General features: G+C 42.8%; 2 protein-coding genes across 3 annotated transcripts in view; one reads left to right on the top strand and one right to left on the bottom strand.

Moving 5' to 3' along the window:
- The first annotated feature begins 4,875 nt into the window (after window positions 1-4,875).
- On the top strand, window positions 4,876-16,076 carry LOC309328873 (nicotinamide riboside kinase 2-like). The gene is made up of 8 exons (XM_081839350.1): window positions 4,876-5,141; window positions 8,292-8,382; window positions 10,767-10,812; window positions 10,970-11,150; window positions 13,209-13,280; window positions 13,465-13,571; window positions 15,481-15,563; window positions 15,868-16,076. Exons 1-8 carry the CDS (start codon window positions 5,116-5,118, stop codon window positions 15,871-15,873), a joined length of 612 nt encoding a protein of 203 aa, XP_081695476.1. The 5' UTR covers window positions 4,876-5,115; the 3' UTR covers window positions 15,874-16,076.
- Window positions 16,077-18,392: 2,316 nt separating this feature from the next.
- SQOR (sulfide quinone oxidoreductase) overlaps window positions 18,393-19,959 on the bottom strand; it is a 33,226-nt gene continuing 31,659 nt past the window's right edge. For both annotated transcript variants that reach the window (XM_081839125.1, XM_081839126.1), the window contains exon 10: window positions 18,393-18,570. In XM_081839125.1, the coding sequence (XP_081695251.1) occupies window positions 18,513-18,570 (58 nt within the window). In that variant the 3' untranslated portion in view covers window positions 18,393-18,512. The remainder of the gene's footprint in view (window positions 18,571-19,959) is intronic.

Here is a 19,959-nt window from a genome sequence, read left to right as displayed (position 1 = left end):
AGCAGCAATGCTGCAGCAAGCAAAGGCTCCAGCAGCTCAGTCAGCTGCTTGTGGCTGCAAAGCCAGACAGGATGTATGTGACTGTTGCCATGGAAACAAAGGGGCAGTCCATTCTCCTTATTGAGCACAGGATGTGAGCTCAGTGTGTGTCATATGACCTGTACAGGATGTACATGGGTGGAGTTTCGAGTTTCTCTCTGTTGGTTGAAGAGAGCAGACATCTTTTACTGTATGACTGCTAAAGACAGGAATAAAGGCATGTAGATACATTTCTGTCTGAGTCTGATTCCCCTCCCTGGGGATATGCAGGGAGGAGGAGAAGGAGGAGAAGCAGTTGGTGTGTTTTTCTCACAGCCTGAGGAAAATCGCCGGAACGGACCTCGTGTGTTTTTCCTGCCGGGAGTCGCCGGAGGGAGGTCAAAAGAATTCAGCCGGTGCCTGGAGAGATAGGCACATACCTCTGACCGAGCCTGAATTCTAACAGGTAGTTCCTGCCACAGTTAGCTTTACAAGAACAGGGAGAGAGTCATTCTTATAAAATTTCAGAAGCTTTTTTGCTGATCTTGCAATACTGTGTCACCAGAAAGGTCTTAGATAAAGACGTTTACAGGAGTATAAACTGTTAACTCCTGTAAGATATTTCATTAGACTACCTCAGAAGTTATAACACAAAAGCAGCTTCTGAACAAGGAATAGCAAGAGTCTATAGTATATGAAGATATTTTGCTTTATCATTCAGTGCCAAATAGAGTTGATTTAATGCAATCTCTTGAGTAAAATCTATCAGCTGTATTTTAGACAGACAGCATATTTTACCAAATCTATTTTTACTTAGCCCAATTAAATAAATTTGAGGTGCTACAATGCAAGGAACAACAGTTAGGAAGAAACTCACAGCCAAGTCTTCTAAACCAGCCACTCCTCTAAATACTGTAGTTTTCCTAAAATGAATGTTAAAATATGGTATCCGGTTCTTATAAAGGCACAAAAATTATCACCTGTATTTCCTCTGGTTTATCACCACTGCATTCTGTTTTGTTTTCCTCTGGGTGGAGCCCTTCTCACATATACTTTTAGGGCTCATTTGCTGAGGCATATTTACTTGGAAGTAAGTACTGTATAAGTGAATTCAGTTGTATGTAATCCCAAGTAAACATGCATGGGTTTGTGGACTTAATTGTGCCTTCATATTTTTCATTAAGGTTTCGAACCTACACGACAGCAGTCACTGAGATGTCTATAATTATTTTGAGCACCAATATAAATTAGTGTTTACAAGCTTGCATAGTTGCAATATGCCCCCAGTCTTGCGAGGTACTACAAGAGATCCAAATTTTTGTTCATGAGGAATATATAGGGACTATTTGTGTTCCCATCACCACTCAAGATGATGACCTGTGAAAGGAATAAACTCATCACAATTAAACAGTCCACATCTGGGTTTGCATCGCAGCATTTCATGGTGAGGTACATTATATGTGTGTATGAGGATTGTTTCTTTTAACAGAAATTTAATAAAAAAGAATTTTAATAAAAATAAAATTAATAAATATGTAACAGCTATATGACAGGTCAAAATCCAACAGGTCAAGCTGTTCTTTGAACCTTGGTGTCCATCAGTGTGGCCGCCAGCCACACTGCAGATAATAACATGACAGGAGTTCTTCAACAAGGAATTCCAATTAGAAGCAAGCAGCCTAATGTCACTAAAAGTCAGGCAGAGCATAAAATAAGACAAAGTAATGCCTGTTTACAGTCACTGCTTCATGTAGAATTGCTAGAGCTCCATAGGAGGAGAAATATAGGCTGGTGTTTTGATGACGACGATCTCTTGTAATCACTACCAAAATCACATTCATGAAGAATAGGGGGGTCTCACATTAGTCACTGGATTTCTGCCTTTTCACTACAGTATTTCCATACAAACCGACCAAGTAAAAACGGAGCCTGCTCTTTATGAAGCAAGATATATACATGGTAATATCCAGCAGATATAGACAGCAACACCAGTTTTGAATCTGCAGGCATCTGTTTTAATTTCTGTAGCGATGAACGTTAGCCTGTGGCAGCAAAATCAATGAACCATCTTGTGGCATCTGAAAAATGCTAGTCCACAAAACTGTTACACCCTTTTAAGAGTGCAATCCTATACAATGCCTACTCGAAAGTAAGTCCAATGAGTTCAATAGGACTTACTCCCAGGTAAGCGTATTGCTGCTTGGCAATGCACTCATCCTAAATCAGCTGCACTGACCACATCGAGACATGTCAGTGTATATAGGATTGCCTGGCTCGTTTGTTAAGGTTTGAAACACTGTGCAATTCTTATATGAACATCTGTTTTTATCATTTTTGAAATTTCCACAAATCCTTTTAATTCCATCTGTGGAATGCTCTCCCCAGGGAAATTCGCCTGGTGCCTTCATTATACACCTTTACGCGGCAGGCGAAAACAATTCCTTTTTAACCAGGCCTTTGGCTGACCTGATTTGACATTTAAAAATGTGGTTCTTTTTTGGGTTATTGTTTTTATCTTGATTTTATATATTGTGATCTTTTCTGTGAACTGCCCTGAGACCTCCGGGCATAGGGCAGCATATAAATTCAATAATTAAAATAAATAAAATAAAACCTACCACATATGATCGAATGAGCCTATAAGATAAATCTTATTATAAGCAGTGCTCTTTTTTCTGGGGGGTACCAGTACACATTTCGTGAATCTAACAGGTGAAGAAATTATTATTTTTTAAGTTTTTTAGTTTCTTCTCTAGCATGGTGAATCGTCAGTTCTATTGCTACCCCCAATGTCCTTTTACTGTGTTTGTTTTTCCCGATTTGAACTACAAAATTATGATTTTCTTGAGTCAAAATAAGAGTACTGTATGTTGCGTATTGAGTCAAAGGATTTTATATCTGTATTATTATTGTCTGTATTTGCATTAGGGTAAAGTAACTGCCTTTTGGTTCCAGAGGGTACAGTGACTATTGGTTCATTTAAGCTGCTGTATTTGGATCCTCTGTCTTATTGGTTTCCTCCAAAAGGCAGGACTGTGATTGCCTGATATTGTTCCCTCCAAAATGTATCCTTTCTAGCTAGTTCCCTGTCCCTATAAATGTAACTCTCCCCTCCTCAGGTCTCAGTCTTGTTTGCTTTAATAAAGAAGTGTTACTAGAGAACTGTCTCCAGCATATTATCTCAAGAGAGCTGAAATCACAAACCCCACGTCACAACACTGTACATAGCTGTCAACCGTCCTTTATTTGGTGGGAAACTCCCTTATCCCAGCACTGTGTCCCGCTGCTGTCCCTTATTGATGATGTCCCTTAAATTTCCCGGGTTTCAAAGGAAGCAGCTCCTCTCCCTCCCTCCCTGCCTGCCGGCCAGGGAGGACGGAGGCTCCAACTGTGTTGCTTGGCTGCCCAGCCCGCCCCCCCTCTCACCAGCCCCGGCCCCCGGGAGCCCCTCCCCGCTGGGATTGGCGGGAGCCTCGGGCCCTTCCGCCGCCATCCTCCTTGCGGCCACCAAACTGAGCGTCTCTCCCCTCTGCCCATCGCCGCCGCTCCCTGTTAGGTTGTGGGTGAACATATCAGACAACACAGCGATTCTTCAAACAGCTCTTGTTTATTCAGCGGCCAGAACAGAACTGAACTGAAGAGCTCAGTCAGCCTGCTTATATAGAGCTCCAGTACGACGTTACTGTAGCAACTTTCTAAAACTATCCAATCACTGAACGTCACTTTCGATCTTTCATTTGCATAACTATCTACAGTAGCCCCCTGCTGGCCCAGGGTGAGAACTTCAGTACATAACACCCCTGCTAGGCCATACTGCGGCTGCGCCGCCAAAGGACCCGCCAAAGGGCAGCCTGGCGCAGCCTATGAATTGCTGAGGAGCCTTGAGAGGAGAGTGAGGGCAACCATAGAGAAAGCAGTTCAGAGAGAGGAGGAGGAGGGGAGCTGGAGGCGCAGGCAGGTGTTCCAGGGGCTAACCATAGCGGGGAAAGCGGAGGAAGGACCACAAGCGCTTCTCCCATAGATTTGTAGTGGTAGACTAGCACAGATGGTCTGATCTGCGGGCTTACTTCGGGTGCTATTTCCCCCCCTCTCTTTCTCCCGCCCCGCCTGATGGAACTGAGAGCTGCAGATGGAGCAGGAGAGAAAAGATACAGAACTGCAGCAGCATCTTCGTAGCATGGACTTCATTTTCCGCGAAAAGTGGTTGCTGCTTGCAGTTATTTAATTGCAGTGTTTCATCGGCTGGTGTCTTGAGCACCAACCTCTGGAAACGAAGGGCTAAAAACCGGCGTTGCTCTCCCAAATTATCTGGTCCCTTTTAACTTCGTATTTCAGCTGGTTGAGTAAAATCCCTTATTTTGGCTGCTGATCCCTTATTTTCGAGGCTGCCGGTCCCTTATTTTCAAATCTGTAAGTTGACAGCTATGGTACTGTACCCCTAAACATTTTTTTTTTTTTAGAAATAAGCACTGATCATAAGCTACCGTTTATGGTTCCATCCACCCTCCTCAGTGAAAAATAAAATAAAAGCAAACACCGCCTGATGCCGCCAATAACCTTCCCCACCCAAATCTGCTGCCTCCACCCTCCCCGGAAGCTGTAAAGAAAAGGAAAACGTGCGCTGGTCGAAGAGTCATTGCAAGGTTGCACGATGGGGGCGTGTCCAGCGTTGCCAGGGGGCGGGGACCGAGGGCCAGCCAATGGGAATCGAACCCGCCTTCGTTTCTTCCCCCGGGTTGGACAGCGCGGACATTCCGCCGGCGCTCCGGGCCCGTTGGTTGGCTGCGGCGCCCCTTCCCGCCCAATGGGCGCTCGCGTCGCCCCGGCGGAGAGGCGAGAGGCGCGCGCAGCCGTTAGCTGGCTCTTCTTTTCGGCGAGCGCTTCGCCGCGGCGCGGACGGCTCTCGCTCTTGCCGCCGTTTCCCGGAGATAATGGCGCCCCTCGGGAGCTGACGCTCGTGGTTCCTCTCTTCCCCCTTCTCTGTCCTCCTCCTCGTCCTCCTCCTCCTCCTCCTCTAGCTTCGGAAGGGAAAGACTGTGAGGGAAGCCGACGCCGCCGACGCCTCCGGGCCTCGCGCGCAGCAACAGCATCACCAGCATGAAAGTCATCGTCGGCATTGGCGGGTGAGGAGAATTGGGGCGCGTGGGGCGCGGGCGCGAGCCAGGAAGGCGCGCGCGGGAGCCGAGCGGGCGGGCGGGGGGGGGGCGCGGGGGCGCATGGCTCTGGACCGACCTATATTCGCCATGCTGCTGCTGCTGCTCTTTTTATTTTATTTTCACTTGATTTTATTTTAGTTTTATTAGTAATAATTATAATAATGTAATAATTGTATCAAGCGGGGACGGGGGCTCATGGCTTTGGACCGACCTATATTCGCCATACTGCTGCTGCTGCTGCTCATTTTATTTTATATTCACTTGCTCTTATTTTTTATTATAATTATTACTTTATTATAATTATTACTATCAAGCGGGGACGGAGGCTCATGGCTTTGGACCGACATATATTCGCCATGCTGCTGCTGTTGCTACTCATTTTATTTTATATTTACTTGTTCTTATTTTTATTATAATTATTACTTTATTATAATTATTACTATCAAGCGGGGACGGGGGCTCATGGCTTTGGACCGACATATATTCGCCATGCTGCTGCTGCTGCTCATTTTATTTTCACTTGCTTTTATTTTTAATTTTATTATAATTATTACTATTACTGTCAAGCGGGGACAGGGGCTCATGGCTTTGGACCGACATATATTCGCCATGCTGCTTCTGCTATTTTTATTTATATTTTTTTCTTTTATTTTTCTTTTATTATAATTATTACTTTGTTATAATTACTGTATTTATCAAGAGGGGACAGGGGCGCATGGCTTTGGATCGACATATATTCGTCATGCTGCTGCTATTATTATTAATTATTTAGATGGCTTGTTTCTCCCAGAGCGGTTCAGTTTTGAACGTTTGTTTCTAGGGGATTGGGGAGAGGAAGAAGAGGGGGCTGAATTTTATTTTTAAACTTACTTATGGTTTGCTCTCGTTTGTATTATGATTGACCCCAACAAATAAATTTTGTTTAACTGGCTGATTTAAAAACAAGCAGCAGCAATGGGTTGCATAAAATAATATAAAATGTTATAATTGTGAAACACTTCTTTTGAAAACTAAGGCGGTCTTTAAAACAGATTTTTGGGGAGGGGCTTGCGATGCCATCAGGGTGGCAGAAAAGGCGCGCCAAGGGCAAAAGGGGAAGGTGGTGAGATGGGAGGGAAAGACCCAGAACAAAGTGGCGAATTGCACAGGTGCTTATTTGGGGGATCCAGGCTAGGCTCCCCTCCCTGTTGTTTCTTTATTATATTATTTTTATTTGAGTAGAGGTTGGCTTAGAGGGCACCTTCCCCCTCCAGGCCTCCACCGTTGCAGGGCAAGTGGAGCTGAGCATTGTTTCCGGTAGGGAAAGTGATGGGGGGTAGCGAGAGAGGAGCTGAGTCTGCTACAGTTGCTGCTGCTTGTGTTGGATGAACAGGGCCAGGATGGTTTTCACCCTCCTCTGGGGATGGCCTTCAGCCCTGCTGCCCATGTGCAAGATCTGGCAGCCGTTGCACCAGGAGGCTTGCTTCCACATGCTTAGTTTCCATTCTGTGCCACAGCAGCTGTCGAGGTTATGGTGTAGGATGTTAAAAGTGTGAGGCGGGGCTGGTTGCTGGCCTCATGGAACTGTTTCATTTTCTCTCTTTTTTAAAAAAATTAATTTTATACTTTTTTATTCTGACAAATTAATAATCATAAATAAATAAGAATAAAAATGTGCACCCCACCACTGAGACCATTCCATTTTAACTATGCAACCTCCGCAAATTTCAACACCTCTTGCGATGGCTTGACCCCTTTCCGTTTTAACAGTACAAGTTCTACAAACACCCTCCATATCTCCTCAGAATAATTACAACACCTCTTGCGATGGCTTGACCCCTTTCTGTTTTAACAGTACAAATTCTACAAACACCCTCCATATCTTCTCAGAATAATTTCTCCTGCATATTCCCCATCTTACCTTAATGGCACATGTTAATTTTTCATTAATAGCTATATCCCACACTTCTTTGTATCATTCTTCCTTTTTATATTCTGGTTGCCCCTTCCACTTCCTTGCTATAATAATTCATGCAGCTGTCAATAAATTTGTGAGCAAGTCCTTCCTAGCCTGTGAACCTTCCACCCCATCGTAAACTGATAATAATGCTACCTCTGGGCTTTCAGTCAGCTTTGACCCAGTGATTTCTGTTATTTGATTTTTATGGAGATCTTACATTGTATGGTATTGATTGTTTAATAAACGTGTGCGTTAAAACCAGTTGGGTGGTCAGAAGCTAGATTCTGTGTCTGGTTGGGGAGGCTGCTTAAGAACCCACGCTGATGATGACGATGGCACAGCTTTTTTAAAATTATATTTTTATCTTGCCCTTTCTTTCTACAAGGAAAGGGCTTAAGACAGATTCACAGAAGATTAAGTTGACAGTGGCTCCTATGCCTGCTCCCCCCAGGAACAGAAGCAGCATAGCACTGAATACCAGTTTTGGGAGAACAACAGTGGGAGAGGACTATTGTCCTTATATCCTGCTTGTGGGCTACCCATAGGTTGGCCACTGGGAGACTGGATGCTGGCCTAGATGGGACTGTGATTTGCGCCATCAGAACTCTTGAGTGCCGAATGGTGCATGTGGTTTGCACAAACGTCGTTCTACTTTGCATTGACAACTCTGTGAGCTAGGCTGAAAGGGTGTGATAGTTATCCTATGAACTTTACGGCTGGTTGGGCTGCCCTAAAACCTTTAACTAGTACTTTACTTTGGCTTGTCTATGAATAAAAGCAGTGATAAAACAAGGACTTAATGCATCTGACTAAGCAGATTGTGTGTCTCCAAAGCTACAATAAATGGTGCCTTGCTGTTCTTACTGGGGATGTTTTAAAATGGTAGACACTGTGTGTGTGTGAGAGAGAGAGAGAGAGAGGGGGGGAGGGAAGCTTATGGGCGGTAGTCAGGACATAGTTTGCAGCCACTATAAGCAGAATCAGGAAGTACAGCTGTCTTTTCTTGCAGCTAGTTTCATATTTCCCCTTCTTTATCTCTTTGGTTCACTCATCTCCTAGTAACGTTTTCCCACACAGAGATGTTTCTTGCTTCCCACAGATGTGTTTGGAGTCTGCATGTTTTCTAATTTAATTCACACCTTTCATCTTCCATTCTTCCTCCCACATTCTTATTTCAGGATCACCAATGGTGGGAAGACCACCCTGACCAACAAACTTATGCAGGCACTCCCTAATTGCAGTGTTGTGCACCAAGACGACTTCTTTAAGGTGAGGCAGAATTCAGTTTGTATACCCTTTTACGATCCCCACTTTCGTTGCATCACCTCCTACCACATCCTGTTTTGAATACAAGAAACCTGCAACCTGCATCTGTTGTAAGTAGACTACTTATTACAGACTTGCTGTCTGTCAGGGGTACTTCACTTGACCCTTTCTATATAAGGTGGCTTTGGGAAATGGGTTGAATTCTTAAGATGAGGGTTGTACTGTGTGGCAGTGCTAGGGCCATCAGCACCCAGTGTTCTGAATGCCGAGTCCAAAATACATCCTATTTCTGTCTGAGATGTCTGTGGAAGGAGCGATGGCTGGAATCTCCCATACAGTCCCACAACAGTAATAGAATGCTGCAGAGTTTCTGCTGCAGCAAGTAAACCACAAAGGATGTTTTAGTATCTGATATCCATAATTGTGTATTTCTGTCAATACAGTGGAACCTTGGGTTGCGAACATGATCCATGTGGGAGGCACGTTCGCAACCCACAGCGCCGCATCTGTGCATGTGCGGGTTGTGATTCAGCGCTTATGCGCAATTTAGTGGTTCTGCGCAAACGCCAAAACCCGGAAGTAACCTGTTCCTGTACTTTGGGTTTGACACAGTGCGCAATCCAAAATCACGTAACCTGAAGCACCTGTAACCCGAGGTACCACTGTATCTATATGAGAAATAATTGAGAAATTTCTGTTGTGCCGTTACCTGTGCACAAACACAACTGAACTTCCACATAACATGGGCAGAACTGCTGTTGTGACCTAGGGCAGCCATCTGACTACCTCTGTGTGTGCTGAATAATAGCCACTGTATGCAGAAGTTAATACTAGTTGATCATATGTTGTCCAGTAAGCAGTTAAAACCAGCGTTATTTATTTAAAGTACTTTTAACTCTACTTCTTAGTCAAGAAGGCTCCAAAAGTAGCTTAACGAAATCAAGTAGTAAGACGGTCCCTGCCCCGCCAGCTTCAATCTAAAATAGGTGACTCACAAAGAAAAAAGAAGGATGTAAAAAGCAATCTTAGGCACCAGTTATTAACCTTATGACTTGTTTGTGTAAGTAATGCCTATTGAAGTTGCTCATCTCTTATAAAAGTGGTATTTCCCCCTTTTGTCCCACAGCCATAGTAATGTTTTGAAGGGCAGGGAAGGGAGGTCATCTTGCAAATGCTAGAATACAAATGGTCCTGCTAAAATGGATTTTTGTACTGGCCACACCTTAGTGAGGCAGATTTCTAGCTGTTATAATTGAGGAGAGTTTTGCAGATGTGTTAGAAAATAACCTATTTGCAGAGGTTAGGAAGTGAGGCTTCAGTGATGAGCATAGCTTGTTTTCCTCACAACTGACATGATAAAATATGCAGAAACATGTTGGTTTGCTGGTGTTACCTTACCTAATTGCAAATGTTGGCTGCTTTTAGCACAGAATGTTCACCTTGGTGCTGAATTCTTAATTTTACAATAAGACTCTAGATAGCATCAGCAGCAGATCCATACATTTAAAATGGGGGACAAGGTATTCACTTCTAACAGCTGAATGGGATGGTGAGTGAGGGCCCTGTGTCCATTGTTTACTTCCCCATAGCCTTTCTTAATCCTACACCTTAGCTCATGTCTAGTATTGGAACTTAGCTGAGAAGCACACACCTGGAGGGAGAGATGGAGGGCTGGCACACCACCTCTTTTTGCTGTAAAAATTAGATACTCTAAATATTAAGAGAAATTTGGTTTCAAATATGCAGGTCTCCTATAGTTGTATCTAATTACCTCTACTTTAAACAGATGTAATATTGGACATATTTAGCCCACCTAGTCCTTTTCCCCCACACTGTGTGCAAATTCCTCCCCTTCTTTCTCTTTTCCCTGCCTCCAGCATTGACCATTCAGTTGGTAACTTTGATCCTAGGAGTATAGAATCATCCCACTCTTAGTGAAACTGCTCCATATCCAGCAACATTTGTTTTCTCCAACTTGCTAACCTAATGGGGTTTCATACTGTTCCTACCTGATGTTTTAAGCCTTCTTTGTCCTCTTGGCCTTATTTTTGTTTTGCCATGTCAATTTACTTTGGGAGGAGGGTTGATGGCTGTGAGTTGTTCTGCAGTCAGTGGATAAGACCTCTGGTGTGGCCTCAATGACATTTCTGTTTTTGAAAGTAGGTTAGGTGTGCTTGTGGTAGTGATTAGATAAAGGGTGAAGTGTCTTGTTTCTGCCTTTTAGATCTGCACTACTTAAATTTATTGAAGGTGCAGCTGTAATACATTTTTAAGGGCAGTGAATTACCAGAAATCTGTTTCAACGGGCTCTTTTACCCATCATGCTCCTCTTAAAATGGATGTTGAATTTGTCAGCAGTTCTGTAGACAGTTCTTATTCTGTTTCAGCCCCAGGATGAGATAAAGGTTGAAGATGGATTTAAACAGTATGATGGTAAGTTCTGTTTATATCCATGCAATTACTAAAAATAAAAATTCTAGTCCTAGAACGGCACAATAGGGCATGAGTTGGTAGAGTCCCTTGGAATTCATAACTTTGATAACACGTGTTTTTCTTGAATCTAATGAATCTTACTGCTTTTTTGTCTTAGTTATTAGTGCTTTGGACATGGATGCCATGATGAGTACCATCAACGCTTGGAAGAAAAACCCAATTAAGTTTGAACGATCTCATGGCATTAACACACTAGATACTAGAGCAATAGAGGATTCAGAGGAGAATGATACCATCCATATTCTTATCGTGGAAGGATTCTTGCTTTATACTTACAGGTAACTGAAGCACACGGTTAATGAGCTCTAACTAAGTGATTACTTTATAGAGTCATGACATTTCAATGATCCCTTCTGTTTATAAGTAAAACTTAATATTCCTAGAGCTGTTCCAGCCGTCTGTATCTAATCACATAACTGCTAGCAGCTGCTTGGCAGGTCTTTGATAATGAAATGAGTGTTGTGTGATTATTTTTGATTGTATGGGCACATAACAGCAGACTGTGATAACATAACCATTACTTGTTCTGGTGCGTGATAGATAATTGCTGTTCTTTCAAAATGTGGTTACCTTTTGGTGGGGCTGACCGGGGCAGAATAGCAGAAATGAAGGACTAGGTTGGCATATTTTCAATGAAGTAACTCAAATCTTAGCAAGCATTTTTAAAATTTATATTCCTGGTTGCAGCTTGAATATGTGCCAGCCCTATAGTAAGGGACTTGGACTTCCAAACAGCTTTGGATCATCTCCCTCACCAAAATCTCCTGAGTGAACTTAATGATCATGGGGTAGAATTACCAGTTCTTTTATGGGTCATCTGAGTTCAAGAGCAGAAAACAGCAAGAACAGAGAGTTACGGTGTGCTGTCTGCCAAGGATACGTATTGGGACTAGTACTATTTAATCTATTCTTAACTATCCGGGTGAGCAGTGAGATAGTTAAAATTGTGAATGTGACACCAAAATGTCTGAGACTGTGAAAATCGAAGCTGATTACAGAGAACTCTAAAGCAGGTCTCTTCAACCTTTTTCAGACCCACACCCACTTTTAACTCAAACATGCATTTGGGGCCCCATTTCTTAATTTTTTTAATCATATATTGTACAGTTGTACCTTGGATCCCGAACACCTTGCGAGTCAAACATTTTGGCTCCCAAACGCAGCCAGCCCGGAAGTGAGTGTTCCAGTTTGTGAACGTTCTATGGAATCCGAACGTTTGATGCAGCTTCTGATTGGCTGCAGGAGCTTCCTGCGGTCAATTGGAAGTTGCGCCTTGGTTTCCGAACGTTTTGGAAGTCAAACAGACCCACCAATTGAAGTCCAGTTCTCTCAAGGACTTGTCCAAGTTGAGTGAACAGGCAACAAAATGGCAAATGGGTTTCAATGGTAATAAATGTAAAAGGATGCACATTGTGGCAATAATATTCACATGCATGCTGCAAGGATATGAACTGGCACTGACTCTTCAGGAAAGATCTTTTGTTATAGTGTGTAGTAATATCAAATCATCAAGCCTCTTTGTGGCAGCCTTGAAAATAAAGGTCCATGCTAGGAATTGAAAGTAAAATGACACATTGTTGCCCTGATGGAAATTTAATGTGACCACATTCAGAGTACAGGTAATTCGCAACTTACAAGCGTTTAACTTTTGAGCATTCAGCTTTATGCGCTTGGCAGTTTAAAAAATAATTAGAAGAGGAGGCAGGTATACGGGGAAAAGCCTGGCAATCCTATCTGCCGTTAATCCTAGCGAGATTTGATTATATGCGCTGTTGGGTATAGGTGCTATCCTCTGAACATAACCCCCCAGGGTAAGTTGAGAGTCACTGTATTGTGTATGCTTCTGGTTGCTCAGTCTTTAATAAAAGTATGGTAGAGCTGTAAAGGTGTAAAAAAAGGAAATATCAAATATCAAAGGGTGGAAAGGCAGAGCATGTGGGCTTTTCAGTTTATAACAACCAGTGCAGGAGAGGGCATGACATATTATTCATGGTTATGGATTTCACATAATGAATTTGATGAGCAGACCATTCGGGACAGAAAAGAAAATATTCTTTTACAGGAGCTTAATGTAGTACATTCACTGCTGCAGAACATGGTTGCAGCTTAAATGGCTTTAATAGGGGATTAGACAATTCATGGGGAATACGCCTGTCAATAGTTCTTAGCTATGAGCCACGTAAGAGGCAATGCTCTGGTTGCTGGATGTAACTATTGTGTTGATGCCCATTGTTGGATAAAGGACGCTAGATCATTTGGTATTATTCATGAGGGGTTTTCCTTTGTTTTGTTGTATTAAAAAAAACCACCCAGGTCACCTTTTCTTTTCTTTTTAGGCCCTTGATTGATGTATTTGACTACCGGTATTTTCTTTCTATTCCCTATGAAGAATGCAAGAGGAGGAGAAGGTAAGCCAAACACACACACCCTACAAAATGCACAAGTTGTTTTGATAATCTGAAAAGTCATGTTGAGGTGACTGAATAAGTAAATGGGGTTTGCATGAGCAAAGGACTCCTAATTTGCTCGATAGTAATCACATTCAAGCTGAAACTTACGGTGTGTTTTTCTCCCTCCTCCCCAAATATTTAGTTCAAGGAATTACACTGTACCTGATCCACCGGGTTTGTTTGACGGTCACGTCTGGCCCATGTATGTCAAGCATAAGATGCTAATGGAAGACCTTAATGTTGACGTGGGTAAGTTTAAATTGGGACATGGGGTCAGTTTTAAAGATGATTGTATTCTGTGAGGTAGGTGTTACAAGTTTATTTTAAGATTTTATAAGGCAATGTTCCCACAGTGATTTTACCACTGTGAAATATTAGTGTTATTGAAATGATCGATTTGCTCAAGCTGCAACTGTTGCTCATTAAATAACTTCATAATGAATTGACTTTCAGTATATGACTGTTTGAGTAGGGCAGTGTTGAATTGATAACATCTGTGTACAGTGGTACCTCGGGTTAAGTACTTAATTCGTTCCGGAGGTTCGTTCTTAACCTGATACTGTTCTTAACCTGAAGCACCACTTTAGCTAATGGGGCCTCCTGCTGCTGCTGTGCCACCGGAGCCCGATTTCTGTTCTCATCCTGAAGCAAAGTTCTTAACCCAAGGTAATATTTCTAGGTTAGCGGAGTCTGTAACCTGAAGCGTATGTAACCCGAGGTACCACTGTATCTGCCCATCCTTCACTTCAAAGTAGTCCTTTTCTAGCAGCCCAGATTGTCTCCTTTACACAGATTCAAATGGCTGGGGCTGCAAAGGAATGCTTACATGCCACATGGAGACTAAATTTTCTGCCCCAAGATTCAGAACCAAGTTTTCAAGTTAAAAACGGTGGTTTTTATTGGTGGTTGCAAGAACCAATGATCCCTGTATTCTGAACAAAATGCTTCTTTGACCTGGAGGTAGGCTGTATGAATTGTGTATTGCTTTGTAACGATTTGTTGGGTCTCTGGACCGTAATAAAGATTGTTGTTGTTGTTGTTGTTGTTGTTGTTGTTGTTAAAAACGGGAGGGATATAGTGTACTCAAAGGTCACACATCTGTCTTTGGGCTAGGACACCTTTGGCCCTCCTGATGTTGCTAAATTACAACTCCCATCTCTTGATGGGGCTGAAGAGAGTTATAGTTCAGCAATATCTGGAGGGCTAAAAGGGTAGGTGGTTTGGATGGGCCTGCTTAGTTGTCTGGGGACCATTTTGCTCATTGCAGGCACATAACTTTACAGTAATCTGTAATCAGTATCCTAGCTCAGAGGTTTTCAGCCTTTTGGGGTCCATGGCTCCCTTGGCCCAACTACATTCTTTCTGTTGCACCCCTGTGGGGCTCAGGAGCCCAGTTATGTCACCCCTTGCCTGCAGAGCTGGCAGCCCCTCACCCCTCCTTTGTGGAGGGTTGCCTCAGCCTCCTCTCTTCTCCCCTCTCATTGGGAGTCCTCTGGGCAACTGCTGCCCCTGATCTCTGAGCTGCCCACCTTGCCCCAAAGAGCGGTGCCTCATACTGCCCCACAGGTGCCTGGGAAGCAACCCTTGGCCATCCCCAGAGGCACCATTTGCTTGGGGAGCTCAACAAACAGCTGTGCAGGCCTTTGGGAGGCAGAGATGTGTTGAGGGCATCAGAGGAGGGAAGGAAAGAGAGGCAGAGGTCAGGGTTGCCCATGGCAACCCAACCATCATTCAAGGCACCACAGAGTGCCACGGCACACTGGTTGAAAACCACTGTCCTAGCTTGTTAACAAACTGTACTTTGAACTCTCCTTTATTTCCTGTTTGCTGAATTGCCATGGTTTGTCGCTAGGATCAGAAACATTGTAACAGCAAACCAGTATTTTGATACATCTGAATCAGGCCTGGAAATGGTCTGAAAACTTTGAATAATCCAGTATATATTCATGAAAATGAAACTGCATTTCTTCAGGAAGATCTTTGTGAATCTTAAACATCTTCTTTCCTCCTCCCCCTAACTCTTGTTGGCCAGATTTAAAAATGCATTACATATGCAGATCTGTGCGCCTGGCATACACAGAAATAGCAATACTTAAAATAACTGGCTTATTTCAGCTTGCTTCCTTCCTTCTTCAAATGGTGGTGTTTTATATTTCAGTTCAGTTGGATGGAAGAAAATCAAGAGAGGAGCTCTTTAATGAAGTCTATGAACACATTCAGAACAGCTTAGAAGAACTGCTGGTAGGAATTGTTCTTAAGTAGGGGGGGCAAAGTGAGTTGCAGATTGTTCCATGTAAGATGATTAACTCATTACGTTCCAAAAAAGTATATCTGTGTGCGTGTGCATCAGTGCTCTGTATTTTAATTTGGGCTACCCGCTAGGGTTGCTAACAGGTACTTGATGGCGAGCAATCTCTCAAATATTGATTTTTTTCAGATGATTACAATTATATAAAGGCTACATCCCATGTCATACAGCTGTTATAAGCATATAATTACCTCTTTTGGAAAATGTGTTTATGTAATTTTTTTTATTATTTTACAGAGATAGACAAGTGGTTGGAGGATTCTTGTGAAGTAGAAGACACTTGTTCAGTAACTTATTTTTTTCTCTCCTACATATGCCTGGCTTGGCAGTAAAGTTCCAACTTCTATGAAGATTTTTTTCCCCTTTGCTGTTAATAAATACATTTTTCTTGCTGACATAAGTCTCTAAAATGTGGCCTTGATTAAAAAGCATTTACCACCTTCAAAGATTTTGAGATTTATTTTGTGCTTTTTTTATTAACGCATAGGAATCCTAGCGGTTGTATTGTGCAAATTATATTGTCAATAGTATAGGATGCTTCCTAATACCTGGTCAGACTGCCTTGTCTATTATTATTTATAACCCACCTTTTTCTCAATGTGGCTTACAGCTAAAAATAAGAACCACTAAAATAATAAACAATTATTAAAGAACAATTAAACACTGATATAATTAAAGCTATAATCTGTTAAAACCATGCAAATAATTACAATAGAAACAGCACAGCACCAGCCCTTTCATTAAAAGCAGTCAGTTCCCAAAAGCCTGTTGGAACACAAAAGTCTTCATGCCAGCAGGACGACAACAAAGAGGGAACCAGTCTAGCTTCTCTAGGGAGGGCGTTCCAAAATCTGGGAATGAACTCTCCTGAAGAGTTCAAAACCCAGGCAGGTTCACATGAGGGGAAACTGTCTTTCAGATAGTTTGGATCTAAGCCATATGGGGCTTAATAAGGTTAACCAGCACTTTGAATTGCACCTGGAAAGACAGGTAGCTAGTGGAGCAATTGTGGAATGCCCTCTCATCAGATGTCAAACAACTACCGTATTTTTCGCTCTGTAGAATGCACTTTCCCCCCTCCAAAAATTAAGGGGAAATGTGTGTGCGTCCTATGGAGCAAATGCAGGCTCCTTGGCTTCAGTGATAGCAATGCGAAGCCTCCGAAGTGCAGAGGGAGCGCTCCCTCCGTGCTCCGGAGGCTTCACGTTGCTTTCGCTGAAGCCTGGAGAGCGAGAGGGGTCGGTACGCACTGACCCCTCTCTCCAGTCTTCAGGGATAGCTGCCTGAAGCCTTCGGAGTGCAGCGCAAATTCCTGCTGCGCTCCGCAGGCTTCAGCAGAGGGGGAGAGCTGCGCAGCACCCCTTCAGCCAAGCGGGAGGAGAAATGGAAGGGGCTCCGTTTCTCCTGCCGCTTCGCTGAAGGGGCGCTGAGCAGAGAGGGGAAGAATTTATTTTTCTTGTTCTCCCCCTCTAAAACAAGGTGCGTCCTATGGTCTGGTATGGTCTGGTGTGTCCTATAGAGCGAAAAATACGGTATTGTGACTTTTAGAAGACATCTGAAGGCAGTTCTGTTGAGGGAAGTTTTTAATGATGTTTTATTGCGTGTTTAGTATTTTGTTGGGAGCCACCCAGAGTGGCTGGGGCAACCCAGTCAGATGGGCAGCATACAAATAATGAAATTGTTAATTATTAACAAGGGAGTCGTATGCGTCCTATAACCAGCCCTAGTCAACAATCTGGCTGCAATCATTTGAATCTGTTGAAGTTTCCGAGCACTTTTCAAAGGCAGCTGTGCATGTATCTTGTTTAGATTATTGTAACATGCTGTAATTAAAGTGTGTGTCACTGATCAAGTCGGGCATCTCAAGGAAATGGGTGCAGCTAGCAAACAGCAAATGCGCTCCTGGCTGGCAAATGTGCTCCTGGTCACCCCAAAGCTTCTTCTCTAGCTTAGTATTGCCTACTGGCAGCTGCTTTTCAGGCAAAAAAGGTGCTTTACACCACCCATCTCATTCTTTGAATTAGTGATTGTACCTGGGACACTGCCTACAAAACATAGGATCAATCCTACTGAGCCATGACTCCTCCCCAACAGAAGAAAATTCTGCAATTGCTGACAAATCACAGGAAACAGGCAGTTGAGACAGTTCCCACTTGGCTGCTATCTAGGGAATATTGACTTCAGCAGTGTGATACAATACGTTTAACAATGCAGATATTGGCAGTACTGATAGAAAAGACCACAAAATAAAGCCTGGTTTTCATTGAACAAGGGCAGAATGTTCCATATTTGTTACAAAGATAAGTTCTATGTAAGGAGACACTTGCTGATAAGGAGTTGGTACAATTGTAACAACACGACATTTTATAGAACGCTTTCTGAATTTTCCCTGTAGCCCTTCTGACAGATTTGTAAGGTAGACCATTATCTGTATTACAGACTTGTAACACTTCTTGAACTGGGATCATTCAAGGTCAACGGTTAGCCATTACACCAGCTGTTAAAGCTGGGAAGAGAACACATATAAACTAACACAATTCAGTATATTATCTCATGGGTAGACTCAAAATAGAAAGTCAACAGCTAAAAATGCAGCTGTTGCTACACTATGCTGGATGGTGCATTTACTAGCTGGATAAAGTTTTCTTTAAAATGTAAAGAAAATGTAGATTCGGGACCTATAAAGACATTGAAAAGTACCAAGTTTATTTGCTTTAAAAAATAATACATAAAATCCAAGTATTATGAGTCTGAAGCTCTAGTCTGCTCAGAAACTTTTATTGATATACTGCACAGGACATCTGTTTCTATATCTTGCTGTATACCTTTTCAAGCTGTGGTCGTACTTTTGTAGTTCGTAGCAGGTACAAAAGGACTGGCGGCTACTTCAACCCTAGGTGTAGCAGCTTTCGTATCGGAGCTGGACCTCCCCAGTATCCCCTAGAATAATTTTTTCAAGGGTTAGAACTGGGATAAAGACCACTTCAAGCTTCATCATATTCACACACAAAAAAACCTTTTAATGTAGGTGCTTTCCTTACAATCAAGATTCCCTTCTCTTATTTGCATAAGTTATGTAACTGGCATGACAAAATATAAATCGAAATGGTTGCTATTTGCTGCAGTGATGACTTGTTCATATAGTTCATGTTTAATCTGAGATGTAAAATTTGGAAACCAAGGGAAAAATTGGTGTATTTTTTAAAAAAAGTGGAGAGACAATACAATACAATACAATACAATACAATACAATACAATACAATACAATACAATACAATACAATACAATACAATACAATACAATACGTGTGTGTGTGTGTGTGTGTGTGTGTGTGTTTGTTTTTAAATACACATTACCTACCAAAAACGCTTCATTTCTTTAGGACAATGAAATGAAATACAGTCGTACCTTGGATTCTGAACACCCTGGTAATCTGACGTTTTGCCTCCCAACCGCTGCAAACCCGGAAGTGAGAGTTCCGGTTTGCAAACATCCAAAGCAGCTTCCGATTGGCTGCAGGAGCTGCCTGCAGCCAATCAGAAGCCGTGCTTTGGTTTCCGAAGGTTTGGGAAGTCGAACAGACTTCCAGAACGGATTCCGTTCGTCTTCCAAGGTACAACTATGTATATCTTTGTTTACTGTAGAGTTATCCTGTCTGGTATATTAATAAATAATAATTAACAATAATTATTTATACCCCACCCATCTGGCTGGGCTTCCCCAGCCACTCTGGGCGGCTTCCAACAAAATATTAAAATACAGTAATGCATCAAACATTAAAAGCTTCCCTAAACTGTATTAAAAGTATAATTGCAAGTCAAATATAGTTACAAATGGAGCTACAAGCTGCTGAACTGTAACAGCAATCCAAACCCCTGAATCTCAGTGCGGAAGGAGTTTTGGATAGAGTGCAGCTGTCTCTCTGCTCAGTTCTGCCTGGTTCTGTCAACAGTTGAGCTCCACTGTCAGGGAGTGCCCTTGGGTGTACCCACCCAAACAGGTAGGCAGAAGCCCCTGAAATTGGGGTGTTCTGGGGCTGGCATGAGTGTTGCTGTCCTTTGACAGCAATGGGCCTGATCTGGGCATCTTTGCTGCACCAGCCTGAGAGATGGCTCAGTAAAGGGCCATTCTTCCCTGCTCCCCTGCCTTGACGGCCTCCAACTTGGACCTCTTTCAAAGAGGATAAAACAAATTGATGGAGGATCTGAATACTTAACTGCTGGAAATGGCAGCTTCTCCTAGGAAGTGGTTCTGCTTGTGGGCTTGCAATGGGCGGCAAGTTGTCCAGATTTTGGACAAGATGAGGGCACTGGTGTGATCCAGCAGACT

This window comes from Podarcis erhardii, assembly GCF_964252035.2.
Source record: "Podarcis erhardii genome assembly, chromosome: 14".
NCBI lineage: Eukaryota > Metazoa > Chordata > Lepidosauria > Squamata > Lacertidae > Podarcis > Podarcis erhardii.
Note: the sequence above shows the minus strand (reverse complement) of the source record. Positions and strands in the feature narration are given on the sequence as shown.